The 20,420-nt window shown below is 35.3% G+C and overlaps 1 protein-coding gene across 6 annotated transcripts in view; it reads right to left on the reverse strand.

Annotated features, from left to right (window-relative positions):
• PTPN4 (protein tyrosine phosphatase non-receptor type 4) overlaps positions 1 to 20,420 on the reverse strand; it is a 225,799-nt gene that overhangs the window by 37,128 nt on the left and 168,251 nt on the right. For all 6 annotated transcript variants that reach the window (XM_055262390.2, XM_063631301.1, XM_055262386.2 and 3 more), the window contains 5 exons: positions 16,276 to 16,401; positions 13,895 to 14,053; positions 3,474 to 3,633; positions 2,304 to 2,387; positions 2,154 to 2,210 (listed from right to left, as the gene is read on the reverse strand). In XM_055262390.2, the coding sequence (XP_055118365.1) occupies positions 2,154 to 2,210; positions 2,304 to 2,387; positions 3,474 to 3,633; positions 13,895 to 14,053; positions 16,276 to 16,401 (586 nt within the window). The remainder of the gene's footprint in view (positions 1 to 2,153; positions 2,211 to 2,303; positions 2,388 to 3,473; positions 3,634 to 13,894; positions 14,054 to 16,275; positions 16,402 to 20,420) is intronic.

Raw genomic sequence — 20,420 nt, forward strand, 5'->3', positions numbered from 1 at the left:
ATCTCAATAGACACAAAGCAACAGATAATTTGTTTCCCCAACTTTAATGATGAACATTTTGATTATTTTTCATTTTAAACTGTTAGAAACCATACTGTAATTAATATCCTTGTATAAGTATTCTTTGTTCCCTAGTCTACATTTGGTTATTTTTCCACTTTAAACTGTTATAAACCATACAATATCCTTGTGTAAGTACTCTTTGTTCCCTAGTCGAATTATTTCATTAGGAGAAATTCCTAAATGTGAAATTGTGAGGCCAAAAGATATACAACTGCTTTTTTTTAAGTCTTAAATTTTTGTTTTTAGCAAAGTTATAAATCACACCATTAAAAGATTTGACTAGGTCTATAAGATTGTTAAGAAACTATTTGTGTTCCTCCCTACCACCTCCCCATCTCTAGAGGCAACTTTTTTCAACACTTTAGATATATCTTTCTGTATTTACCTCTGCATCTCTAACATCTCTCTATTGTTATTCTTTTCTGTTTTAGATATTATCTATTAACTTTCTACATGATAGATAATTCATCAATCCTTCATCCCTTCATCTGCAGTCCCAATCATATTCATATTTCCCATCAAATATATATAAAATAAATAATTTTGGATTGTCTCTACCATCTTTGTCCCCATCTTTTACATACATATTAATAGTATGTCCCCAGGAGTCATTTTATACATAATATCCCCGGTCTTGTCCCCCAGTCACAACGGACTTTTTTCAAACAAGGAAATATGATCCACGCTGGGTCTATTAAGGGTTTACTTCCCAGGAGTTTATAATTTAGACTGAGAGGTCACTGTGGGCTACTGAGCTGTTAATATACAAACCTGTTAGTTATTAGTAGTCATATCCTACTACATGGATTGAGTATCACAATAGCAGTAGGTAGTTATACAATTTCTATTTAGTGGAGACTTAGGAATCACAATCTGATGTATGTGTGTGTCTGTGTGTGTGTGTGTGGTAGTGGTGTTACAAAACTCTGCTTGAAGCTGCTACTAAGTACACTGTTTTTTCTTAGACTGGAGTGTTTATCTGGAATGGCTTGAGAGGTAGGCTGATTCCATGTACAAATTCATTCGCACTGAGAGGAATCAAACAATCACATAAAAAGAAACAGATGAAAAGCAGAAAAGTCTTGATGATTTTAAAAGTGTCTTGTAGAGGTATGATTGCATTCATGCTCTTTAGTTTTGTGTGACACCTCAATAGCTATCTGATGTATTTATATTTAAATAAACTACTCTGTGTTTATGCTCATGCCAGGGGTATTCCATGAGTACCCTGTTATTTTCGCAAAAAACAAGGTCCTTAAAAACTAGAACCAAAACCACATAACATGATATCCTTGATGAATCTCAATTGTGATTTTCAAACCAACTTTGAGGTTGCTTCAAAGCACCAAAAAAACCACAGCTGGCCTCCTTCTCTCAGGCTGCTGGTTCATACCTTTCCTAGGACAGAGAGATAGTTAAATGATAAAAGGTGCTTGAAGATCATTTAGGTAAGAAAAAGGAAAGTAAACAGAGTAGACAACATAAATGGGAATTTGAAAGCAATACTTGTTATATAAAACAGTAATAAAGATGATGTACCTACAATTAGTTAAGAATTGTCCTATGATGAACAGAAAGTTCATGATTGTGGAAGCTGAACAATGAGTAATAGGAGATTCATCATAATGGATACATATGTTTTCTCTACTTCTGTTTAGAATGTTCATAATAGTTTTAAAAATTGTCCTTGTAGTATCATTTCCATTTAAAGTAGAATTTTAAAGGAGTGCGTAGGCAAGTATAATGTACTTAAACTACTCTAATAAAAAATAAGCAAACAAAAAGCCCCCACGAAACTATACCTCTGTCTATATTTTGTTTTTTAAGGGGGTTATTTTGATAGAATCTGTTAATGTTTTAGAAGCAATGAAAGTCATAAATAGCTTCTTTATAAAAACAGGGATTTTAAAAACTTACAGAGAACAAGGAAAAACTAACTTTCCAGCAACTTAAAGAGATTCAGCCAACATTTGACACTTGATAAATAAAAGAAATGATGAAATTCCTTGTTTTATTTAAACTAGTAAGAATTATAAAATAAGTACATATTCTTGAAAACAGGATTTATCTGAAACATTTAGATAACTCACAGGTGTTCCTGGTGCTACTCGAGACACAATCACAGGCATCTTCTGATCACATCCTCCCTTAAAAAGAGAGGAAGTACAATGTTAGTCAAATATTACCAAAAGAAGAACATCTTAATTCAAAAACTGAGTATAAAATAAATTCCAGATTACCTTTACATTGAATCCAAACCTCCCATTTTCATCAGGTTTCATTCTGATTAGGACAAGATTATCATGTGGAATACCACCATTAGGCTTAAAAAGACAAAATTAAATAGCTTGTAATTTTCTTCACTTAAAATCTATTCTTCAGATATATAGGAAGCATACTTTTTGTATGCTTATATTACATATAGTGTGTAAAAAATCATAATTCTAATAAAAATTTTAGTTCAGAAGAGTAAATTCTTTGACTAATAACTTGCAGTTAGCCCTACCAGATATATCCTCTATGCATTCTTGCCGGCATATGCTAGACTATTAAGTGACAGGAGGAACAGGGGCCATGTCTGTCTTTATTAATTGCTCTATCTGTAGAATCTGGCTCATAGCAAGCCAGGTTCATATGTGTGAGTACACAGAGGGTGCTCATAAGTGTTACATGAATTCAAATGATACTTCCTCTGCTTGATGTATGTGATTTTAAAAAACAGCTTTATTGAGATATAATTCACATATCATTCACCTATTTAAAGTGTATATTTCCATAATTTTTACTTTTGTCACAGAGGTGTACAAACATCACTATTATGTAATTTTAGAATATTTTCATCAACTCCAAAAGAAATCTTGTATCCATTAGCAGTCGTTCCTCGTTTCCCCACCTGCCATCCTCCAAAGCCTAGTCAACCACAAATCTACTTATTGTCTCTTGATAGATCTGACTGTTTTGGATATTTCACATATATGAAATCATACAACACATGGCTATTTGTCCTGGGCTTCTTTCATTCAGTATGTTCTTTATTTTTATTTTTATTATTATTATACTTTAAGTTTTAGGGTACATGTGCACAACATGCAGGTTTGTTCAGTATGTTCTATGCCTGCTCTTTGAAGGAAAAAATCTGACTAGTTCTTATCACAGATGATCTCTTCTAGGAATCTTCCCTTAACCCCACAGCTTATTTAATTATATACTCTGTGCACTCCATAATCACTTCTAACTATAGAACTTATATTGAGTTACATCATGGCACAATTCATGACCAAAGAATATGATGAAAAAGAGAAGGTACTGTAATACAATTTACAACTAAAAAATGCTACAGTACAAAAGAAATTTCATTTAGGATTTAAAAAATTCAAACAAAAATGAGAATATCTGAAGAAGCGACTTACAGTGGGTTTTTCAGGAGAAGATGGAATATCAAATGTTTCATTAATATGACTTTCTAGATCTTGTTGCGAATGTGAATAATGAATTTGGTTCCAACTATTTTTCTTTGATTGTTTGGGTGGTAAAGCTGGAGGCTTCCCATCTCCAGGGGTCTCTTGTGATCTAGACAAGAAAACAAATTTGGAAGTTGTTTCATAACTTTTTTAAAAGTTAGGGTCAAGCAACCCACATATTTACAATGTCTGGTAGGAGACAGGCTCTAAATACCATATTTATTTGGAAGTGCCACTTTTTAATGAAAATTTTCCTAACTTTGAAGTAATAAATCTAATTTCCTACTTTATCAAATTTATAAACAATTATATAATAAAATATATTTTAAAGGTATTCCTGTGAAGATACCTATTAATCTGTTATAACAAAGTAAACATCTTTCCAAATAAATTTTTTTAAGGTTTTCAGAGGAGTCATGGGTAGTCAGGAATAAGGTAGGCAAGAAAATCCAGAACTGATAATTGGGTAGTTGCATAGATAAAGTAACTATTCCAGTCTAAATAGCTTAAGAGACTGGCCTAATCTATTTAGAAATAAAACACGATTCATGGAAGTAATGAATTCAATGATGCAGTGAGGATTGGAAATCTGAGTAAGAGTGCTGAGATTATCACTAGAGACAAAACTGGTTGAGATATTGTCAGAACATATGATTTAAGGTGAGAAAACAAAATCCAATTAACATTAGAGAGCATAAGCCTCAATTTGTGGCAACAGGAATTGATAAAAAGAGCTAGATATGATAAAGGTAACTTCAGGGCAGAAACTCTAGCTTTTAACAAGCATAAAATGTATAAAAACATTACTTGTGAGCATTCCACAAAGGCCAAAAGTGGAAACTTGTGGTTCAACTTGTGTATTAAGAAGTATGCATCCACAGTTGTGGATTTGGGAGAAGTAAAAGATTAAATAGGTAAGGGGAAAATTGTTCTTGATAAGAACACTGACCACTATTGGCATTATTATCTGATAAAAGAATTACTGTCTTACTGCCTAAGGACAGGTATAAGAGAGATGACAGCTACTGTGTCAAGCCACATGGCTGCTGATGTGGCACTCAAGCACACATTTTACACCTAGTATCTGCTCTTCTGTTGACTGACGGGACACCTAACATCCAAGCTATAAGGTCGGGAGACAGGCAAAATGTATTAGATGATATTATCATTAAAAAAAAAAAAGTTCTTCTTCCCCCCACTGACATTAGGCCTGGCCATGTGACTTTCTTTGGCCAATGACATGTGGGTAGAAGTGGAATGTGTAACTTTTGAAAGGAAGCTTTAAGAAACAGTTTATGGGCCGGGCACAGTGGCTCATGCCTGTAATCCCAGCACTTTGGGAGGCCAGGGTGGGCAGGTCACGAGGTCAGGAGATCGAGACCATCCTGGGTAACACAGTGAAACCCCGTCTCTACTAAAAATACAAAAAAATTAGCCAGGCATGGTGGCAGGTGCCTGTAGTCCCAGCTACTCAGGGGGGCTGAGGCAGGAGAATGGTGTGAACCCGGGAGGTGGAGCTTGCAGTGAGCCGAGATCGCGCCTCTGCACTCCAACCTGAGCGACAGAGCAAGACTCCATCTCAAAAAAAAAAAAAAAAAAAAAAAAAAAGAAACAGCTTATGACTTCATTATGCCTCTTTTTTCCCTTGGCCATGAGACTAGCCATGTCCCAAACAGGGAATGCTACCAGTCTGGGACCCAGAATGAAGATAAGATAGAGCACAGCCACAGACGTGAAGATAAGATAGAGCACAGTACACAGCCATAATGTACATATAATGCAAGAAAGAAAGAACCTTTATTATGTCACTTTAAGTTAGGCTCATTTGTCATCAAGCATAACAAGATAACTGATACAGAGATTTACTGCCAGTGACCCTTGGATACATCTGTTCTCCCTTGTAGAGGAGGTGTAAGCTTATTGAGAGGTTGGCTGCTAGACACCTAGTAAATAAGTGTTGTGAAACTGAAAGTATGATTAGTGCCAAGGAAGTCAGCTGGGATTAATAATGAATGATGTGATTGTATGGTCTTCCAGAGAAGTTTCTCCTAGGAGAGATTAGAGTCTTTCTGAAATTTTATAACATGGCATAAAATATAACTGCAAAAGCAGCAAGTGAACAGTAATGCCCATTTAGCCTAGATGTCTGCATAGAAATACTTCAGGGCACAAATGCTCTAAATTCTGCCAAGTCTACAAAGACTGCATCAGAGCATACATCCCTCTTTTTCAGCGAAAGCTTCATTGAGGTCTGCCTTAATGGCCAGGGCTTCCAGGTCCCAAACGTGGTAGTTCTTATGTTACTTTCAACTGCCAAGAATACAAGCTTCTAAGGGCCCATACATTCAAGTATTGCTTGTCTAGGGAAACGTTTCCATGGATTGGAATAGAGATATGTAACTCAACCATGGCCTACTACATAGGATTAGAGCACACAGAGATGGACATCCCTTAGCAGAACTTAAGAGATGCAACATTTTTAAAAGGCAGTTGATAGAGTCTCTAAAACTTTACAAACACCAGAAGTAACTGGACTCGACATATATAACAGGTCTCACCCCTTACTTGGACCTAAGTGTAACCACTTAGGCAATATAATTAGAAACTTTTTCTGCTTTTGCATACAGTTGTCATAACCAGGAAACATTTAAAAGCTAAATTTAAAAGCTGAGAAAGAAACATTAAAAACTAAAAGCCTGTGGGAAAGGGTATAAGGTAGAGAACATATGAAAATGGAGTCAGGGCAACCTTCCCTATTCTTGGTCCAGCTATCAGTTTAAATACAGCGCCAAGATATACAGGAGAAACTCAAGCCTGATCAGCAATGGCATATCTAAGCGAGCCAAACCTGGTGGGTATGGGCCTAACAGTGGCAATACTCAGTTACATGAGAGAGACAGCACTGATTCTATGGTACATTTTGCCAAAACTGTTGAATCTACTTCTGGGGTTACAAAAAACACCTCCAGAGGTGGTTTTTATTGTGCAATTCTGATTAGACATTATTGTCCTAAAAGAGCAGTTATAAATTCATGGATTATGGGCCAATTTTGGCCAACATACATTTGGACCATTCATTGTTTTTATAAAAATAATTGAGTTAAACAATTACATTTTTTAAATTGCATACAAATCTAGATTTTCAAGATGAAAAATCCGGAAGCTCCGGAAAGAATGGGCCTGCAGTACCAGTTGTCAAACACTGTATAAAGCCAAGTGGCAGCTGCTGTCTTTAGATGCAGCATGAGCTCTATAATCTACACAAATCTCCATCCCGTGCTACTTGCAAGACTCCAGGTATTTGAGAATAACCTCTTCTAACCTCTTTTTAAACATTCAAAACAAGCAGGTAGATACAGATAGGAAAAGAGCCCAAGTATAAATGCTGGGGTTGGGATTTAAGCCAAATTATAAGGAAAAGGTGAGGAGAATGGAGTATATTAAGATGAAGATGAAAGGACGGTAAAACTTTGGATTTCAGGACAGAGCTACCTGCCTTCTCACTGTCTTATGTAACTTTCTTATTAAAGTAACTTTTCAGAGAGTGGCAGACAGGCTCTCCATATGCCTGACTGCTGCAGAGGGTTAGGTTAGTCTAGGGAGCTCTTCTAATTTAATTACGTACTCTCACAGTAATCCCTGTAACTGTTTCCCTTTTCTATACTTCCAATTTCAATAACCAAACTCTATACATACATAACCAAACTCTATACACACACACACACACACACACACACAGACACAAACACACACACACACACTGAAGTCTATAAAAGTAATCAAGGATGTCAACACAGACTCCTGAAATTCAAATATTGGGAAAAGGTTATCAATTACATTTTTAAAGACATACTCCAAGAATATTAATTCAATTTACTTTAATGAGTAACTTTCTTCTTCATTTCTGTTGTACAGCTATCATATATATTTATTACTTAAACAGTTATCTAGGAAGATGACTTTCATAGGTAAACCTTGCATTATAATTAGAAATGATACATTAAAAATAATGTCATGATATGTAAGAAACCTGCACATTGTGCACATGTACCCTAAAACCTAAAGTATAATAATAAAAAAAAATGTCATGTAACAGTCCAATTCTTAAAAACAATACTATTTCTAAGTGCACACACACAAAAATCTGCCAAGTATAAGAGAATGAAGAGACATGATGCAATTTGGAGAATAACCAGGCAGCATAGTGAAACACAGCCCTGTCAGAAGTTCCAGCTGGTACCCTCAAGGAAGAGACTTTTAATTTTCAAAGAAGGCCAGCATTTACTAACAGGCAATTTAGCCAGGAGTAGGGAAATAGAAACTAAAGAAAGAAGTAGGGATCAGGGTTGTAGCTGGAGACATACAAGTGGAGGGAATCATCTGGCTTTAAGGAAGGGAGCTGGAAAAGATCTGAGTCAGGGAAAGTGACAAAAAAATGCAATCCTGAAGGGATTATTTTATTACTTTTAAAAAAGAAAAATGAACAACCCTTGAAAATCATGAATTTTTTTTTAAAAACGGTAAAGGCACAATTGTACATAGAAATCTGTCACAGAAGCATAAAATTTATTCCAATAGACTAGAAAACAAAAACTATATTCTTGTTAGACACTAATACAAATGTGCCAGAAATTATGGCTCTTTTAAAAACTCTTATTTTCCAGCCTGGCCAACATAGCAAGACACCATCTCTACAAAAAAATTAAAAAAAAAAAATTAGCTGGGGATGGTGGTGTACACCTGTAGTCCCACTACTCAGGATGCTGAAATGGGAAGATCATTCAAGAACGGTAGTTTGAGGCTGTGGTGAGCGATAATTGTGCCACTATGCCCCAGCCTGGTAGACAGAGAGACCCTGTCTCTTAAAGAAAAAAACCCTTATTTTCTAAGATGTAGATCAAGAGATCATGTCTCATTTAACTATAATCACTACTGTCATTCTAGTCTTCAATTACGCATTTAACCCAACTTGTACTCTTACAGTAGATACAGATAAAATTCTGATTCAAAATTCAGGCTTCTTAACACTTTGGCTACTTTATTCTGATGATGACAGTGTTTCAAAGTAAACGTCATTCCAGGTTGATTACTAATTAATGCACAAGGCACTTTAAAAAGCTCATGTAAACTATCAGGGAAATGAGTAATATCTAAGAATAGAACTGACAATGTCATGTGATTTTATCAGTAGGAATCTATTCCAAAATAAGCCTCCCAGCGACCTGAGATTCTTGGTTTCAACCAAACTCAAGGTGTCTGCCCTTAGCTCCCAAGTGCAAGTGACAGAGCCTGTAGCCAGAGATGAATGGTAAGTAAGCATACTGCAGCTACAGTGTCCAGGGACCCGTAATTAGTCTTGATGCCACAAATACAGCATCTAATATGTTACATTCTCTAAGTCCCCATGGCTTGATATCTCCTTCTATTCAAACCTTCTTTGATTTTTTTATTTCCTTGTCCTAGAATAGCCTAGTATTTGAAGAGTTCACAATATATTGCTAGACTTGATCAAGAGTGGAATAGGAATTGGGGACAACTGAGTTGTAGATGGAAATCATCAGCACCAGTAGCTGAGAGGGGTGGAGGAAAGGCAAAGCTTTGAAGACCAAGCAAAAGGAACTGAAGAGGTATGGACAAAGCTGTGGGGATTCATTAGATAAGACTAGAATGGAATAGTCCACCAAAGAATGGCTCAGGGAAATGGATTTAACACTTCAGGATGGCCAGGAACGGTGGCTCACACCTGTAATCCTCCCAAACAACTTGCGACGCTGAGGCAGGTGGATCACTTGAGCCCAGGAGTTCAAGACCAGTTTGGGCAACATGATGCAACCCTGTTTCCACAAGAAATACAAAAATTAGCTGGGCATGGTGTCATGCTCCTGCAGTCTCAGCTACTTGGGAGGCTGAGGTAGGAGGATTACTTGAGCCCAGGAGGTCGAGGCTGCAGTGAGCGGTGATTACACCACTGCACTCCAGCTTAGGCAACACAGCAAGACCCTGTCCCTAAATAAACAAACAAACAAAAAGCCACTTGTGGATTATGAAGTCTGCCTAGAATATCTTGTGATAAGGGATTTAAGAATAAACTTGAGAATCTGGAGAATTCCTCACTGTGTTCAACCAGATGCTCATACTTCAAATATCCAGACAAACTGTTGATAATATATTAAAAGTTGTCAGAATATATCCCAAGAGCTTAACTGAAAAAAGCTATATAATTATTATATGCTTATAGCAACCCTTTGAGGTAGATATTATTATCACCCTGTTTTTTAACAGTGAGGAAACAGGCTTACGGAGATAAAATAACTCACCAAAGGTCATCTAATTAGAAGTAGTAGAACCATGTTTTAAACCTAGTCTGAATCCAGAGCTTGTGCTCGTAACCACTATGATATAGTTGCATCTAAAAGAAAGTAACTGCAAAAAGGAGGAAAGTTATTTTAAATCAGAGGTTTCCAAACTTTTTGTGGCAGTGGAATCTTTTCCTTAAAAAAAAAGTTTCTCAGAAGCCAATTTATAAAATAGATAAATGCTAATAAGCATCCCCCCGTCAGTATCTGAGGCCTCAACAGAACTCCCAGAACTTATCAGAACATATCCAGAATATGACTATTTTACATCACTTCGTTTTGGTTATAAATAGTAACACTGCTATATTTTAAATTCTAACAGAAATTATATTTTAATGAACAGAAAGCAAGATTAGTAAATATCAGGGCTTATATGCAACCATATTTAATTGACAACATTTCTAACTCAATTGTTTTAATATATTTAAAACCAATAATTTGCCTAAAATGTACTAGAGGAGGGGGCACCAGGGCTCAAAACACATACTGTACACAGTTTACCCACATAAAAAATTTACCCACATTAGCCGGGTGTGGTGGCTCATGCCTGTAATCCCAGCACTTTGGGAGGCCGAGGCAGGTGGATCACAAGGTCAGGAGATCGAGACTATCCTGGCTAATACGGTGAAACCTCGTCTCTACTAAAAATACAAAAAATTAGCCAGGCGTGGTGACAGGCGCCTGCAGTCCCAGCTACTTGGGAGGCTGAGGCAGGAGAATGGCATGAACCCGGGAAGTGGAGCTTGCAGTGAGCCAAGATTGCACCACTGCACTCCAGCCCGGGCGACAGAGCGAGACTCAGTCTCAGAAAAAAAAAAAAAAAAAAAATTTACCCACATTAAAAAAAAAGTACTACTCGTGTTAACTTTTGGTTGTTAAGAGAAAATAGAGATGGCAATATAATTCTAAAAGTGTTCCAAATGCCCAACATTCATATTGGGGCTTTTTACCAAAAATAACTTGCTTATCTTAAACTCTGACCTTTTTTTTTTTTGGTTTTGGTTTTTAAAAGATGGTGTCTTGCTGTATTGTCCAGGCTGAGGTGCAGTGACTATCCACAGGCGCCATCATGGAGCAATACATCCTCAAACTCCTGGGCTCTAGTGATCCTTCTGCCTCAGCCTCCTGAGTAAGCTGGGACAACAGGTGCACACCACCACACCTGGCAATCCGACATTTTGGAAAATGTTAAGTGGAGGGTAAATAATGAAAATGTTATATTCGAGTGTACTATGCTGGTAGCAGAGCAATATATTGTCACATAGTAGCAAGAGGTTTGTTAGAAATGTCGATCAAGATGTGTGAAAAAATGTGCACAATTTATTTCAGTCCACTGAGCTTTAAATTTTCTTATAAATGCTTCAACAACAGCAGTGAAAAAAGCTTATTTTGCAGTTAATGCAGCTCTCTGTTGCCACCTTTAGAAATTTGTATCCTAATAAATTTAACCATCCAATTCACATGCTGTGTTGTAGACTGTGGTCTCCTTTACTTTATCCTTAGCCTATAAATGGTAACTATTCTAGACAGTATAAGCAACCTCCTGTACTCACTTAAATAAAGAATTGATAAGATGATTTTATCTGACAATCAAAAAAAGGAATATGTGAAAAACCTTAAAAAAATACAATTCATTACATGTTGAAATGTTCTGTGCTTAATCCAATACATCATTTAAATTCTTTTCACATTTGGACAACAGAAAAACTAAAATCTATGCATTCCAAGTTGCAAAGTATTTTATCTAAATTGCAAATCAAAAAACATCTATAACATCTTGTTGGGAATACAAAGTTCTCCTGGCTGATTCTGCTACAGAAAGCCTGAGTTTCTGTTCTGTAAATTGGGACAAGTGTTCTAAGTGTGGCTTTCTTATCTATAAAATGGATATTACATATCTTTCCTATTTCACTGAATTCTCCTGAATAGAACAGTGAGATAATTTATGTAAAAGTGACTGTAAGCAACTAAGTAAGTTATTACTATTAAGCTTATCTTTTCAGAACTCTCTCATTACTCTTAAGGTTAAAAACTGGTTGAATGTCAAATGCAGTAAGATAGATTCAAAATGGAATACAAACACATAAACCTTATAAAATATATGTCCAAGGAGAAGGCTCCAAGCACTTTATATTCTTATGCACAAGAGGGAAGAAGCAAAAACTCTTCACAGTTCCAAGCTACCCTGAACTTGCTTCTCCACTCAAGTCAGAAAGTAGAATAAAGGTGTTTTGAGATAGCAAATGTATTAGTCCATTCTCATGCTGCTATGAAGAAATACCTGAGACCGGGTAATTTATAAACAAAAGAGGTTTAATTGACTCACAGTTACACATGGCTGGGGAGGCCTCAGGAAATTTACAATCATGGTGGAAGGCACCTCTTCACAGGGCGGCAGGAGAGAAAATGAGTGCACGCAGGGGAAGTGCCAGACACTTAAAAAACCATCAGATCTTGTGAGACTCATTCATTATCACAAGAACAGCATGGAAGAAATGACCCCCATGATTCAACTACCTTTACCTGGTCCTGCCCTTGACACCTGGAGATTACAATTCAAGGTGAGATCTGGGTGAGGACACAGAGCCAAACCATATCAGTAAGTGATTTGGGGGTTTGTGAATCTATAGATTTTACATGTGAGGCCAGGCGCGGTGGCTCATGCCTGTAATCCCAGCACTTTGGGAGGCCAAGGCGGGCGAATCACGAGGTCACGAGATGGAGACCATCCTGGCTAACACGGTGAAACCCCGTCTCTACTAAAAATACAAAAAATTAGCCGGGCGCGGTGGCTGGCGCCTTTAGTCCCAGCTACTCGGGAGGCTGAGGCAGGAGAATGGCATGAACCCGGGAGGCGGAGCTTGCAGTGAGCCGAGATAGCGCCACTGCATTCCCGCCTGGGCGAAAGAGACAGACTCCGTCTCAAAAAAAAAAAAAAAAAAAAAATTACATGTGGAAATATTCAATTGTGTTTATATGTCTTTCTTTGGAAAAGGCCCTTTAAAAATAGATAATTCTGTTAGGCCTCAAGAATTATATTGGTTCTGGTTTGTAATAATTAGGCTTTTTGATTCCTGCATATGATTCATTTTTATGTCACAAAAGTATGCAATTTTAAAAATCAATATTTCAATCATGTCCTTAATTACTATACTTTTTAAAGTTTCCAAATTAGAACATATATAATTATTAAAAATCAACCGGAAAGTTTAGAATTATAACTTCTAAAGTAATAAAATATTAAATCTCCCATCAATCCTATTTCTCGCCAACTAATTCCCCACAGGTATCATTGTACAGTGTGTATCTGTCCTATTTCTCCATTTTTAATAATATATACACACAATCAAAATGTTTTACCAAGATATACATCACACAGGCTGAACTCCTACTTGTTTTGATAGCTCAGCCAGTCTTCCTTGGTTTACCCTACCCAGGGACAAACAAGACTCAACTCTCTTCCATCTACCTACTCTCTTCCACTACCCTGTACTCTCTTCCACCTACCACTCTTGGGCCCACTCTTTACCCCTGATCACATTCACTATATCTTACACCAATTTCTCCTTCTCAAGAAATAAATCTTCTTACCTGTCTACATAGGTAAATTAAAAAATCTTCTTACTTATCTACATATCTTGTAAGTATTTTAATTTTCTCAATACTTTTTACTCATACTTATGGTTCTTTTCCTTTAAAAATATTAAGAAAGCTCTGCTTTCACTACCCTCCCCCTTGACCAGAGTGCTACATTATCTGCAGAAATATTTGAGTTTATACACTAAAAACTGAAGAACTGTCTAAGTCAACAAAATAACAACATAGTGACTGGGTGGGAGAGGGAGAGGCAACAAGAACTCTCAGAAACAAATGAGCATAATTGTAAATATATAAATTTTGAAAAGTTGCATAATTAAAATCTTGTATCAAATATCCTAATTTCCCAGATTATTTTAAGTAACGTAATTTGGGGCATTTGAAAATACAGAGGAAGCAAAATAAAAAAGCTCTTACGGTGATGATTCCAGAACAATGCTATTAGCTTGTGTTGATGATGGAGATCTCTGATTCACAAACACTTCGCTTGGGGAAGTATGAACCATATGGTCTACCAAATGACCAACTGAAGATGGTCGTAACCGGGTTCCTTCCTGCGTGAATGTAGAATTTCGACTAAATAAAGAGGGAGAAAAACTGAATAAAAATATGCTTTAATTCAAAATTTCCAAGTTTCTTAATATATGGGCATGTGTTTTTAAGTCAAGCCATGTTGACTAAGCAATCTCTGAAAAAGACAGTGTAATATAAACAGAGAGAACAGAGAATGGGTAGTCAGTGATCTGAGTTACAATCAACAATCTGCCAAGGATTCTAATCATAAAGTTACCTACTATCTCTAAGTGCCTTAATGTTTCTAGGTATTAGTCACTACGATTTTGTCTTATTCAGCATTTATAAAATAAACGGATTAGAATAAATGATTTAGAAATATATTCCAGTCTGAATTATTTTTTAATTGTTATAAATGTTTTTATATATGGGACTTCCTTTGAATCCTTAGAATACATACTGAATACTATATTGCCATCCTCTTGACAGTCACACAAAGTAGTGTTATTACAATTTTTAATTACAATATTTCAGTACTTATGTGTCAGACATTTCTCTAAGCATTTCATCTAATCCTCATAACAGTACTATAAGAAAGACATTATTATAAATATAATTTTGTAGATGAGAAAAATGAGACAAAGATTAACTTGCCAAAGTTCAAGCATACAGTGATTCCAGGGCCCATGCTCTTAACCACCACCTTGTACTATCTCTTCAGAATTTTAAAAAATCTTTTTAGATTATATCTAAAATTGTTTCATTAACCAGAAAACTTAATCAGAGCTACTGCTAATTAGTTACTTGAGTACTTTGGCTTAACTTGCTATTATTTTCTATAACTTGCTATTATTGTTTAATGTTGCTGGTACAAATGGAGAAATGGCTGGCTTGTGCAAAAGGGAGGAGAAAAACAAGGTCTGAATTTTCTTTAGACAAGCTAATGAGGCTTTGAATATATACAATTATTTATAAGAAAAAATGATAAAAGCAACCTGAAATTGGCAAGATAGAAATTAGTAAGTCCATTTTTCTAGGAGTAACTTTAACACGTAAGTATTAAAGCTCTGTGAATCAAACTGTTTATGTATAAACTGTTCCGATATGGTAGAAGTTTATTCTTCAGCTGATAATAACCTTCAATGCTGTAGCTGTTAGATTTTTTTTTTTTTTTTTTGAGACAGGGTCTCACTCTGTGGTCCAGGCTGAAGTGCAGTGGTGTGATCTCAACTCTGCAACCTCTTCCTCCTGGGTTCAGGCAATCCCCGCCCCACCCCCCTGACAGGTGCACGCCACCATGCTCAGCTTATTTTTGTATGTTTTTGTAAAGATGGGGTTTCACCATGTTGACCAGGCTGGTCTCGAGCTCCTGACCTTAAGGAATCCACATGCTTCGGCCTCCCAAAGTGCTGGGATTACAGGAATGAGCCACTGCACCCAGCCACGTTTAGAATTTTATACAAATTTATTAAACATTAATGTGCATAAAACATTTATGAAAAAAGACATCTTCAAATATTATATTTCATACCAAAATTAAAGTATTTTATAAGTGAACCTTATGGGTTAACAAAGTATGTTAATATGGTGGCACACAATTGTTTACCATTATCTTAATTACATACAACATTTGTAATATTATCAAATTAAGATAACATCTTTGGCTAGTGCATTTGGCTAGTTTACGATCTTATAATCATTTACACCAAAACATACAACTTTTGTGAGCAATGTCAGACTGAAGTACATATACGGTAAGTGCTGAGTCACACAGTGCTTTTTAGCTCAGGGAGAGCTAAGCTTATGGGGACCGGTGCTGGAAACCCCTTTTCCTAGGCCATAGAACGTGCTGAAGCCATGGTTGAGGTGGGGGTTTCAGAGAATCACAATCACTTGCAAAGCATTTTCAACAATATATGCTCCCCTAGAAATTCTGCTGGGAATCCACATGAAAAATGAGTATGTCAACAACAACCATACAAGATTTTAAGTCTAACAGATCTTCATTTATCAGGGACTCTTAACTGCGAAAGTTAACTGTTGAGGAAAGTGAGAGTAGGGGGTCCTTATTCAATGCGCTACTCTCATTCCGCAAGTCTATACCATGTTACTTCTGCAATGAGCAGCAGGTGAAGAGAAAATAATGCTCTGGAGCAACAAAAATCATGTTTCACCAAAAGAATTCAATTTTTGCGTATCTTTATCTTCAGGCATAAAAATATACAGCCAATAATTAGAAATTAGCAAAATTCACACCTGATGTTGGTCACAAAATTCACACTTACTGATTAGGAGTTCCTGGTGGAGATCGTGATGGAAGGCTTTGTGTTTCTAACCTGTCATCAGATATTGAATTTCTGCTTACTACTTCCCAATCCATTAATTTCCGTGCCAACGGCTTACTTGGGGATCTGTAGAAATAAATTAAGTAATATGTTAAAAGTTTTATTTTTATACCCCAAACTATAAATCAAATCCTACAATTTGTTTTCATAGATTATGTTCTAGATGAGCAACATAGAGTTTACTTGTAAAAAATTAATGCATTTAGAGGCTATTTACCAAATAACTTCCTAAGAATGTACATTGGCTTTATATGAAGAATAAAGGAAAGATAGGCTAGGAAGAGTAAGATAGAGAATAAGAAGGATGAGAAAAACAGAAGAAACAAGAAAAGGAAGGAGAGAGGTAAAAAGGGAAGGGTTTGCTACCAAATGTTTTCTCAGATGTTACTGACATGACAGATACTACCTACTTCTATTCCAGAGTACCTGGAACACTAGCTTATCTTGGGATGTATTAAATAACTCCTAGCACATTATCTCCTGAATGGTTCTGTATCTAAATCCCAATCCTCTGCCTCAATGAAGACAGAACAAAAATAATTATGCATATTACATTTTATTTACTTAAAAAATTGTTTACATATAGTAGGTTAGTGGATTTTTCCCTTTTTTCCAAAAACATTTTGGAGGGTTAATAATTCTGTCTTTTGGTGGGGAGTAAAAGGATATGTTTTGTTACCAATCTATATATTATCAGCTATCCTAATGACACAGATGAAAACTAAGTGATGTTTTAAAAAAAGATCTTGGCTGAGTGAGGTGGCTCCGTGCTGCAATCCCAGCACTTTGGGAGGCCCAGGTGGGAGGATCACTGGAACTCAGGAATTCAAGACCAGCTTGGGCAACATAAGGAGACTCTGTCTCTACAAAAAATAAATTAGCTGGGTATGATGGCAGGTGCCTGTAGTCCAAGCTACTTGGGAGGCTGAAGTCAGAGGATCACTTGAGCCCAGGAATTTGAGACTGCAGTGAGCTGTGATAGCACCACTGCATTCCAACCTGGGTGACAACAGTAAAACCCTGTCTCAAAAAAAAAAAAAAAAAAGAAAGAAAGATTTGATATTGATTCATTCAGATCAAAAGATACTGATCTATGCAGAGATCATAAACCCTTAGAATTTTAGGAATGTTAACAAAGTATTTTTATATGCAAATTCAGATAATAGACAAAATTAGCTGAAAATATATGTTATCTCTTTAAATGCCTGGCTTTATGAAGTGCAGAGTTAATGTGGAGGTGAATAATTTAAGCTACATATATAAAGTATATAATAAATCATCTTGTAAACAGTTTTATATTTCAGTAATTAACTGAAGCATATACAAACTATATATATTTTCCATTCTAGCACAATTTACAAAAAATGAAACATCCTGTTGTCTTCCTACAAAAATCAGATCATAAAAATTTAGGTAGAAATACCTATTTGAGTAAAATTTAAAAATGAAGACTATTTTTGGTTATAGAATCATTTTTGGTATAAGAATCATAGGCCTTTGTTGTGTGACTTTGGATTTATTTTCAGATTTTCCTATATTGATAAAGAATTGCAGGTAGTATTGGATTTGCTTTTTAGCTCATTGGGATATTTTCCTCTCATCATGTACTATGTATACACTTCTGTATGGCTAAAAAAAATAAAACAATTACCAAGGAAGGCACAAAGCAAATGCAATATTAACTCATCTGATTACATTAAAACTTAATAACACTAGAATTCTGACACATAATGATCTCATGAAGTTTGAAGTTTCACTATCTGCTAGAATTTCCTTTCCAATATGTTAAACGTGTAAAAAGAAAGGTTGGACTAACACGCACAATAACACTGACCAAACAGAACTGAACAAATTGTTATTATGTGTATAGTAGGAAGCATTAAAATAATGATAAGGACTCTGAATTCTAGATGTGGCTTCCTATTAGACAGACCTCTTATGTTTCTGTATCTAAATGTATAAATTTATTAGCACAATATGGCCCATAGGTCTCTCCCTACCTCCTGAATTTTATGATTTATGAATATCCAAATTTTCAGGGCAATATTTTAGCCTATTAATTTTACTAAACCACGAAAAATTTAAGTTACTTATGAATCTAAACCACACAAGTGTCCTGTCATTTCAGCAATTCATAGCTAAAACTTTTTTAGTTTGGCCTAATGACATTTCCTTAATCAAAAAAATTGTAGGCATTTTCTAAGACATGGAATGTTATTAGTTTTAAAAAAGATACATTGACTCAGATTTCATTTTCCATAAGTGAATTCAAAGTAATTTAGGTGTGAACATTTCCCATTATCACAGGTTTAAATTATAGGATTTTTTGATTTAAAGACAACTCATGACACCGTTTAGTTCAACCCCCACATATTGCAGCGCAAATTTTCCTATCAGTCACAACAGAATGAAAATAAAGTATATTATCTCATGCATAAAACTTTGATTTTTAAAATAAAGATTAACATTTGTGGCTCTATGAAGGCTAATTCATAATGTAATAAACTATTATTTCCTCAAATATTAAACTAGAAATGTAAGCTGTATGAAAGTTCACTAACTGTAATCAGTAGATCAACTACTTTCATTTTCTAAAAGCTGGAAAAAGTCATTTGAAGAAAAAAAATTCCAGCACACTCACCTAGTCTGAAGCGTCAGAACACTTTATTGCTGTTAATGGACTAAACATGGCTGGACACTTTGAACTTAAAACCAAACTTCATGTATTTTATTTTATTAACAGTTTTAACCTCAGGGACCCACCCACTCAAGCTTGCTGTCTATGTTTCCTGTTGAGTGTGGAAATTTCAGAGAAAAAAATACCACACAGCATCAGTGTGTTTGCAATGTGGTAAGCTTCTTTTCTGTCTAGGGCACCTTATTTTTCTGTTGTATGAGAACACTGTTTTTCTCTTTTCTTAGATACCTTATATGACAACTGCAAAATGTGAAAGCAATTTGAAGAGGTGATAATCAGTGTATGTGCTGCTGAGGCAAACACGAAGAGGCGATAATCAGAAAAAAGCAAAACATTTAATGATTGCTAAAAAATTATTATATGAAAAGTTTAAGGAGGAGCCTTTTCTATCTATTCATATTGCCAACTAAAACCCAAAGGAAAAAAAGAACTCTAGAATTATCTGGTACTTAAAAAAAAAACGTAATAATTACTAAAACCATTAGAGAATTTTGGTAGACATATATCTGTTCATTACAATTAGATCCTAACGTATGAGAAAAACAATCCCAGAAAAGCTTATCTTTCAGAGAAAGAGAGATCATTGAACAGCCCAGTACTATTACAACCTCATTGTAGCTGATACCTTATTATTTCAGAGGCACCACACAATTCCAGAAAAACAAAACGAAGAGAGTTATCTGAGGCTTATAATACTGAAATTTTACCTCTACTATTCACGGAATAATGGCCGTTTTATAAAATAACCTATTAAACAACTATACATTTTAATAATGCATATACAAAATGAACAACTAAGATGCAGGTATAACTGCTTATTTTTAAAATCTGATACGATCAAAAATTAAAACATTAACACTTATAAAGAAACCATTTATATGTGATATTAACTTAATATATAAATACACCTATGATCTGATACTCATATTAGGATATACTACATACAACTAGTGATCAAATCACATGTTCTATACTTTTTATAAAAGTCAAGCAAGAAAGAAGACACTTATTAAGAAAGGAATAAAAAAGTTTTAAGTATACTGTTATGGTGTTACAACATTAAGAATCAGAAAAATATTTTAAGAAATGTTATTAGTTTTTAAAAAAATACATTGATTCATTTCATTTTCTGTAAGTGAATTCAAAGTAATTTAGGTGTGAAGATTTTCCATTATCACAGGTTTAAATTATAGGATTTTTTGATTCGAAGACAACTCATGACACCATTTGGTCCAACCCCCTCATACTGCAGTGCAAATTTTCCTATCAATCACAACAGAATGAAAATAAAGTATATTATCTCATGCATTTGATTTTTAAAATAAAGATTAACTTACCATTTATGGCTCTTCTATTAATGTTAATTCATAATGTAATAAACTATTAT

The sequence above is a fragment of the Symphalangus syndactylus genome, chromosome 22 (genome assembly GCF_028878055.3).
Source record: "Symphalangus syndactylus isolate Jambi chromosome 22, NHGRI_mSymSyn1-v2.1_pri, whole genome shotgun sequence".
NCBI lineage: Eukaryota > Metazoa > Chordata > Mammalia > Primates > Hylobatidae > Symphalangus > Symphalangus syndactylus.